Genomic DNA, 9,683 nt, shown 5'->3' with positions numbered 1-9,683 from the left:
GGCTATGTGTGCCTAATGCAGATAGTTAGCATGAGTTGATTCTTTAGGAGGCTCACAGTTCGCGGTACTCCATTCATCCAGGTGCCTTGAAGGTGTATCAGAATTTGAGGCAGCACTATTGGTAGAGGTGAATGAAGAAAGATATAGTTGGGTTTGTAGTTCGGTGTTTAAATTTTTAACAGGTGAAGTACAAGCATCAGAGACCGGGCGGATTGCTTTAGAGACTTGAAATTCCGGAATGGAAATGAGAGCATATTACCATGGATTTTGTAGTTGGGCTCCCACGGACCTTGAGAAAGTTTGATGTTGTTTGGGTGATTGTTGATCGGTTGACCAAATCCGCACATTTTATTCTAGTTAGTACTAATTATTCTTCGGAGCGGTTGGCTGAGATTTATATCCGCGAGATTGTTCGCCTACACGATGTGCCAGTGTCCATCATTTTAGATCGGGGCACGCAGTTTACATCACAGTTTTGGAGAGCAGTGCAACGAGAATCGGGCACACAGGTTCAATTGAGTACAACATTTCACCCTCAGATAGATGGACAGTCCGAGCGCACTATTCAGACATTGGATGATATGTTACGCGCTTGTGTTATTGATTTTGGGGGTTCTTGGGATCGGTTTCTGCCACTCGCGGAGTTTCTTAAAATAACAGCTACCAGTCAAGCATTCAGATGGCTCTGTATGAGGCTTTATATGGGAGGCAGTGTCGGTCTCCAGTGGGTTAGTTTGAGTCGGGTAAGACTAGGCTATTGGGTACTGATTTGGTTCAGGATGCTTTGGAGAAGGTTAAATCGATACAGGAGCAGCTTCGCACGGCGCAGACTAGACAGAAAAGTTATGCCGACCGGAAGGTCCGTGTGGTTGGGGAGAAGGTTCTGCTCAAGATTTCACCCATGAAGGGTGTGTTGAGGTTTAGGAAGAAGGGCAAGTTGAGCCCTCGGTATATTGGGCCATTTGAGATACTTAAGAAGATTGGAGAGGTGGCTTATGAACTTGCTTTGTCACCTAGTCTATTAGGTGTTCATCCAGTGTTTCATATATCTATGCTCCGGAAATATGTCGGGGATCCGTTTCATATTTTGGATTTCAGTACCGTGCAGCTGGACGGTAATTTGACGAATTATGTGGAGCCGGTGGCCATTTTAGACCAGCAGGTTCAAAAGCTGAGGTCAAAGAGCATAGTGTCAGTGATGGTACAGTGGAGAGGCCAGCCAGTCGAGGAAGCTACTTGGCAGACTGAGCGGGAGATGCAGAGCAAATATCCACTCCTATTTGAGACTCCAGGTATAATTCTAAACTCGTTTGAGGATGAACCTTTGTTTAAGAGGGGGAATGTAACGACCCGGCCGGTCGTTTTGAATATTACAACTCTTTTTCCCCATTTACTACTCAATTTATGCTTTACAGTTGTTATGTGACTCGCAGGGTGATTGGTTCAGGTCCGGTGAGGTTTTGGAATGAATGGGAACACTTAGTTCCAAGGTTTAAAGCTTAAGTTAAAATCATGACCGAATGTCAACTTATGTGTAAACGACCCCGGAATAGAGTTTTGATGATTCCAATAGCTCCGTATGGTGATTTTAGACTTAGGAGCGTTTCCGAAAAAATATTTGGAAGCCCGTAGCTAAATTAGGCTTGAAATGGCTAAAATAGAAATTTAAGTTTGGAAGTTTGACCGGGGAGTTGACTTTTTGATGTCGGGGCCGGAACCTGATTCTAAAAATTAGAATACCTCTGTTATGTCATTTATGACTTGTGTGCAAAATTTGAGGTCAATCGGAATTGAATTGATAGGTTTCGGCATCGAATGTAGAAGTTGGAATTCGATAGTTTTCGTTAAGCTTGAATTGGGGTGTGATTGGTGATTTTAACGTTGTTTGATGTGATTTGATATTTCGACTAAGTTCGTATGGTATTTTAGAACATTTTGGTGTATTTGGTTGAGGTCCTGGGGGCCTCGGGTGAGTTTCGGATGGTTAACAGATCAAATTCGGACTTAGAAGAAATCTGAAAGGTTTTGCCTTCTGGTGCAATCACACCTGTAGAATTTGGCTCGCAGGTGCGAGCTCGCAGAAGCGGGATGGGCATCGCAGGTGTGTAAGGTCCGCAGAAGAGGACGGAAACTCGCAGAAGTGAGTTTGCATAAGCGACTCTAAGGTCGTAGATTCGGAGGCAAGGGGAGCTGGGCAGGACCGCGAAAACGGACAGCTTCTTCGCAGAAGCGGACTCTTGTTCGCAGAAGCGAAGAAGGCGCAGAAGCGGCAGCATGACCGCAAAAGTGGGACCGCAGATACGGTTAGTTTTCCGCAGAAGCGGAACCCCTGGACAAATTACAAAACAGAGGGGTTCCGACATTTTTGTCATTTGGGACATTTCAAGCACGGTTTTGGGCGATTTTTCAAAGGGAATTCACGGGAAAAATTGAGATTTGAGACGTTTGGAGGCCGATTCGCCAGGCAAAGGCATAGCAGAATAAAGAATTACGCGGTTTGAGGTAAGTAACAGTTCTAAATTTGGTCCTGAGGGTATGAAACCCCAGAGTATGTGTTATGTGATTAGTTTTGAGGTAACGCACATGCTAGGCGACGGGCGTGCACCGTAGGAATTGTGACTTGGTCAATTCCATGGAACTGTATAGTTGAATAATCTGTTGATATCCGTCCATTTTCCACGTATTAGAGAAATAAAACTATAAATCATATTTAAACCATGTGTTTACACTGTTGGGACCCACATAGGTCGTGTACTTGTGGAATTATCTTCTAAATTGTTGTTTTGCACTCAGTCATAGTTTTATGTGCACATTTCATCTTAGTCTCTATTGTTCATTATTGATGCATCATATCATTGCTGTTTGGGCTGCTTATCATGATTTCTGAGAGCCCGGGAGACTGGAGAGGTTGATGACTGAGTGAGGCCGATGGCCTAATTGTGAGGATATTTATTGGATCGATCTGCACGCCGCAATATGTTTTATTTATTTTGCCATGATTGGCTTGTTATAGCGCTTGGGCTGAAGGAGCCCCTAAATTCTACCCAAGATCCCTAATTTCTACCATCAAATTCATAGATTTGATTGCAAAAATTCATGAAAAGTAATTGAAATTGATTGAAAACTAGTTAAAGTTGCTTACCAATGAATTTGGGAAGAAACTCCTCTTCAAAAATTGTCTATAGAGTGTTTAGGGTTAAAAAATGGTGTAAAATAAGCTAAGTCCCGACTTTTTCATCTTTTACCCAGCTGCAGACGACGCAATTGCGAACCACTGATCGCAAATACGATCAGTGTCTTAGCCTTACAGTAGTCGCAAATGAGACATTATATTCTCATTTTCGAAGCAAAACCCACTTGCAAATGCGAGCATAGCTTCACAAATGCGAAGTTGCCCTACATTTCACAGCATCACAAATGCGACGCAAGAGACGCAAAAGCGAACACAGAACAGTTCGCAAAAGTGAACATTTCTTCACAAATGCGAAGACCCAGCCCCCAGCCCATTTTCGTATTTGCAAGCCTGACATAAAAAAATGTGAGGCTCACAATTGCGATAAGGGAGACCTGCAAGTTTGCACCAGCACCTGCAGTTCCAAATCAATCAGCAATGCATCTGAAACTCACCCGAGCCCCTCGGGCTCCAAATAGAATATTCATACAAGTGTAATATCATCATACAAAATTAATCACTACCTCAAATCATCAAAATAACATCAAATAACAAGAATCGGTCTTCAAAACTCAAGATTTCAACTTAAAAACTCACTTTTCACAATCTTTCACATAATCCGCCGAAACATGCTCGGGTCACTCGAGACCCCAATCAAACATATGTACAAGTCCAAAAATATCATACGAACCTACCGAAATCGTCAAAATACTGATCCGAGTTTATTTACCAAGAATGTTGACCATGGTCAACACAAGCCTTATGTTAAGTCAAAAATCACGTTTTCTTCTTATTTTTAAATAAACGCTTTTCTGGAAAATGATACAGACCATGAACAGAAACCAATAAACATCAAATGAAGCTAGGAGAGGTCTCAGAACTCAAAAATTAAGGTTAGTACTCAAAAACAACCTATCAGGTCATCACATTACTAACCTAGTAATTACACCAATTTTAATTACCCGGTGACTTTCCAAACACACTCTTACAAGAAAATCTCATACTCTCCCCATTTCAATTTAGATGATCTAGTTTGACGTGGTACAAAATTTAAGAAAAAAAAGACTTTTGAAACATATGGTGCTAAAAGCTTAAGGGACAAAAGCTTTGTGGGGCTATGATAGTGTGTGGCTATAAAAGCTTCTCATTAAGGGTAAAGAGGGTAAAATAAAAAGTTTAATATTAAATTATTTATAAATAGAGAAATGTATCATTCATTTTGAAACAGACTAATAAGGAAAGTGTGTCATTTAAATTAAAACAGAGGAATACAATTTTCTACTATAATATACAACTTTAAGTTAAGCTAAAAAAGACTATTTCAATGATGGTCATCAAGTGAATCACTTGTTATCCATTTTAATTCTTCAAAATTTTGACAATATGAAAAAGTTATTTTTTAACTTTTTAGTTTTAGTAATTAAAACATAAAATATTTTACACACATATATAGAGAGAGGGATGGATAGATAGATAGTATAAGCTTAAAGTAGTCCACTATCTTTAGATTATAAGTACTGGCTTACTATAATTAGAGACGTGAGCTTCACAATTGTTAATAAATTTTTACTTAGAGGGATCTCTTTCTATTTATTATCTGGAACCTCTGGATGAATAGAAATTGAAATAATTAAAATAATACAAACATTGTCATGATCTTTGTGACCGCTACTAATCATGTTATGGAATATAAGCTCCTCACCGATAGATAAACTGATACCACAAAAAACATTCTTATACGTATTCGCTAAATATTGATGATGCCTTCAATATGGACAAGTTGTGTTGTGGCATGTGAGGTATTATAAGAAATTATAAAGGTGATTAGGTAGTTGGCTATCAGAAATATTGCAAAGCGATTTCTCCTCTACATGCAGAATTCCTAGAACTCAGACAAGGTCTCCAAGTGGCTATGGAAATAAATCTCACATCACGGGAAGTGGAATTGACTCAACTAAGGTAATAAAATATCTATGTTTATCCGAAAAATCAGATAACGTTAAATTTATGTATGATTCTAAGGATACGTGATACCCTTTGATACAGATCGTATAGAGAGATAGCAATACGAATATTCTTGACTATGAGAATGGGAATAATGAACAGAAAGAATGAGTAAAATGAAATAAAACAAGCACCCGGAGATATCTTTTGTTCCAGTCTATTCAGTATATCCGTAGCTTACAAGGATCCCCTCTTTTATAATAGAGGGTCATTACTTTATTTATAACAAAAAATAATAAAATAAAGCATATAGTGGAGGACCCATGATGATTTGTCTCTTGCTCAATTCCCGCCAAGAATTTCTCTCTTGGTGCGGTTGTAACGACTCCTGTTTGTTAGCTCGATACTGGCTCGAACTCGTTACTGGGTCGAGCCCTTCGGTCTTGGCTTGAGTTCAACCTTCGGAATGGGCGCGGCGCATTTCCGACCTCGAAGCAATGCCTTGCGGATCGGTTTGGTCACGGGCTCGATAAGATTATCGAGTCCACTCCTCAAGCAGCCTTCGGACTCGAGACTCGTTTGTACTGTCTTCGGAGCTCACTCCCAAAATCCCACTCCGCTTTCTTACCATTTGAACTCGATCGAACGTAGGAATGCCGAAATCTATTTCGACCATATACAACCTACAACATGAATGTCCTACATACAATGCCTTAATTTATGAGTGCAAGATGTTATTGTCCAAAATGGAGAAGCCGAGGATCATGCATAATTTCAGGGAAAATGAATTAGTCCACCTTTTGTCTAGGGAAACAATCTATCAGTCAAACATGAACAAATCCGTCTATTTGGAGCTCTTCCTCCTCCTCTTGTTGAGACCAGGATTTTGACAGACAAAGATAAATTCTCTTATGTAAAACTTCTTGTAAATGATGATGGTAGGATGTTAGCCAATCGTAATGCCTTTGAAGATGTCACCGTGGCATATAATAGTATGAAACAACTGTAGCATATTTTAATAAATTTTTTAGTTTCTTATATAAAAAAATCACTTGGCTTGGTAGTCGTTGCATTGGTTATTAGTATCAAAATTTACCATGAAAGAGTGATAAAAACGTACGCCAGACAAATAAATATTATATTAGGGTCAACATCAATTACATTGTATTGAACCTTGATGGTTCAATAACATAGAAAATATTCGTGGTCATTCAAATGAATCAATAATATTTTTCACATAGGTTTGAAAGATTTGGTAACATATAAGGATGTATATGCAATGGAAAGAAAATTATGAAGCACAAAGTGAGTGAGATTTACTTCAAACATTTGGAGTCTTGGATATGGTAAAGGGAACCGTATACTCTTCACATATCAGATCAGTTTTATTTTTTATTTTTTTTGTAACGATAAAAAAGAAGTGAGTGAAGTGAGGTGGAGTATGATGATTCCTCTGTATAAAAACAAGGGTGATATCCAAAGTTGCAATAATTATAGGGGGATTAAGCTATTAAGTCATACTATGAAAGTTTGAGAGAGGGTGGTTGAAGTGAGGGTGAGGACCAGCGTGTCCATTTCTGAGAACCAGTTTAGTTTCATGCCGGGGCATTCGACTATAGAATTCATTCATATTGTGAGGAGATTGGTGGAGCGGTATAGGAAGATGAAGAAGGACTTGCACATGGTGTTCATTGACCTAGAGAAAGCATATGACAAAGTCGAGAGAGAGGTGCTCTGGTGATGCTTGGAGGCTAAAGGGGTCCCAGTAGCCTACATTAGGGTGATTAAGGACATGTATGATGAAACTAAGACTCGGGTTAGGGTAGCGGGAGGAGACTCAGAACACTTTCTGGTTATGATGAGGTTGCACCAGGGATCAGCTCTTAGTCCATTCCTATTTTTCTTGGCGATGGACGCATTGACGAGACACATTCAAGGTGAGGTGCCATGGTGTATGTTATTTGATGATGATATAGTTTTAATTGATGAGGCGCGGGGTGGTGTTAACGAGAGGCTGGGGGTTTAGAGGCAGACCCTAGAGTCTAAGGGTTTCAAGTTGAGAAGGACCAAGATAGAATACATAGAGTGCAAGTTCAACAACGGTACCCAAGAAGGAGATATGGATGTGAAGCTTGATACGCAAGTCATCCCCAAGAGAGGTAGTTTCAAGTATCTCGGATCTATAATACAAGGTAACGGGGAGATTGATAAAGATGTCATGCATCGTATTGCAGCAGGATGGATGAAGTGGAGTCTCGCTTCCGGTGTCTTGTATGAAAAGAATGTGCCACTAAGACTTAAAGGTAACTTCTACAAGGTTATAGTTAGACCGACTATGTTGTATGAAGTAGAGTGTTGACCGGTCAAGAACTCTCATACCCAGAAGCTAAAAGTAGCTGAGATGAGGATATTGAGGTGGATGTGTGGGCATACTCGGTTGGATAAGATTAGAAATGAAGTTATTGGGGAAAAGGTGGGAGTGGCCCCTGTGGAGGATAAGATGCGGGATGCGAGGTTGAGATGGTTTGGGCATGTTAAGAGGAGAAGTATAGAAACCCCAGTTAGAAAGTGCGAGCGGTTAGCCCTTGCAGGCAGCAGGAGTGGTAGAGGTAGGCATAGAAAGTCTTGGGGAGAGGTTATTAAGCGGGACATGGCGCAACTGGAGCTGACTGAGGACATGGCCCTAGACAGGAGGGTGTGGAGGTCAAAGATTAGGGTAGAAGGTTCGTAGGTAGTCGAGTATTTTTCTTTGTCTTACTCAGTTCGCTAGCATTAATGTTAGCATGATTTCTTTTATTCATAGATGGCTATTACTACCTATAGTTTGACTGCATCCTTGGATTCGATCTTATTTCATCTTGATGTTCCTCTTACTTGTTGTAATTACTTTTTCTTTTTCAGTCGTTCTCTAGCCGAGGGTCCATCGGAAACAACCTATCTTGCCCTTCCAGGGATCGGGGTAAGGCTACGTACATCTTACCCTCCCCAGACCCCACTTGTGAGAAACTATTTAGTTTATTATTTTGTTGTTGATAAAAAAAGAAGGGTAAGGCGAGTCGGGTTAATGAGTCGGATAGTCCTATATCAGTTAAAATAGTTGTATTTAATGTTATTGTGATATTGTGTGAGATCATAAAATTATTATCGACAATACACTTTTCGGGTATGCGTATATTTGGTGTGATATAGCAATAGTAAAATAACTTTTCTGTTGCAAAATAATAATAAAAATTGACTTTGTTACATAATTTTTTAAAAGTTAAGTGATCTTTCCATTACAAATAAAAAAAATACATTTTATGGGCTAAATATGATTATATTCATTATTGTTACAAAGTGAAAACAACTAAAATATTTATAAACTTGCGAATTTTTAGATAAATGGGCCACAAATGTGGCTAAATCTACTAAAATTCCTCGTTTGCCTCCAAGGGTGGTAATATTCAATATGAAGGAAGAAAGCAAGAGGTGAGATAAAAGAAAATTGACAAGTCCGAACACATGAAAAGGATTTGCAAGTATAATGTTGTGCAACTTAAAACTATATACCTCTTAATTCGTAGTAATAAACTATTTGTAATTCTCTGACATTATATTAGAAACTTAGAATTAGTTTTATGTAATGGTCTTAAACTGTCATAAATTTTAGGTGTATGCTAAAATCCTAGTTTAGAGGGTGCTTGCTAAAGTGAGAGAGGAGGGAGTTAAAATAGATTGTTGTTAGTTGTTAGTAATATTCATAGCATACATAAAAAAAGTCATAATAGATTTTGGTTGCCAAAAACTAAATCGCTTTCTTCTCTTGTTTGGCTAACTTATATTTGATGTTTCTTCTAAAATGAATTACCTTTTCTTGTCTAAAAGTTCTGTTTATTGATTGTAACTCTATTTAGTAAATATCTCATATTACAAAGTAAATTAGAGAATTACATTTTAAATGTAACTTCGCCTTATTATGTTCCATTTAGTATGAATTATTTTTGTTGCAATCTGGTCAAATTATTTCTGGTGCATTCATTTTTTTTATTGGTCTTTCTTGTGCTTGTTGGTACATTTTAGGTCGTAATTTGGACCTACCGTGAAAGTTTGTATATGTGTATTTGGTCCAATTCTGACAAATATTTTTTGGTGCAATCTTATTTTTGGTGCATTCAGATTGTACTGTGGAGCTTATAGAAGTTTTTGGTTTACTAGTTTGTGGCGCTGTGCTATATTTTCCGAATAAAATGGTTTTGCTTTTTTTTTTTTTTTTTTTGGTGTAGCATTCCATTTCGAAATGACGTGATTATGGAATATTTCGAATGAGGAGAAAAGCTTATTGGAAATGAAATAAATTAATGTATGCACAAATAGTGTAATTTTAAAATAATAATTTGTTGTATTTCCATAAACACTTCACGTATTTCTGTACTTGAAAGACTATTCTCCACCTTGATGTTCTCTTCTTTCATTTCTTATGTCCCGACTATTCTGCTCAATACCCACTAGATGTTAGATATACTAGAGCTCAATTGCTCTCATGATATCAACAAAACGGAAAATTAGAATTGAAACCATAATAGATATG

At 38.4% G+C, this 9,683-nt stretch overlaps 1 protein-coding gene across 1 annotated transcript; it reads left to right on the top strand.

Moving 5' to 3' along the window:
- Positions 1-7,517: 7,517 nt before the first annotated feature.
- LOC138905895 (uncharacterized) lies at positions 7,518-9,421 on the top strand. Its single transcript, XM_070194410.1, has 3 exons — positions 7,518-7,839; positions 8,494-8,584; positions 9,379-9,421. Exons 1-3 carry the CDS (start codon positions 7,518-7,520, stop codon positions 9,419-9,421), a joined length of 456 nt encoding a protein of 151 aa, XP_070050511.1.
- Positions 9,422-9,683: the final 262 nt, after the last annotated feature.

Source organism: Nicotiana tomentosiformis, chromosome 2 (assembly GCF_000390325.3).
Source record: "Nicotiana tomentosiformis chromosome 2, ASM39032v3, whole genome shotgun sequence".
Classification (NCBI taxonomy): domain Eukaryota; kingdom Viridiplantae; phylum Streptophyta; class Magnoliopsida; order Solanales; family Solanaceae; genus Nicotiana; species Nicotiana tomentosiformis.
This window is presented reverse-complemented; position numbering and strand designations above follow the sequence as displayed.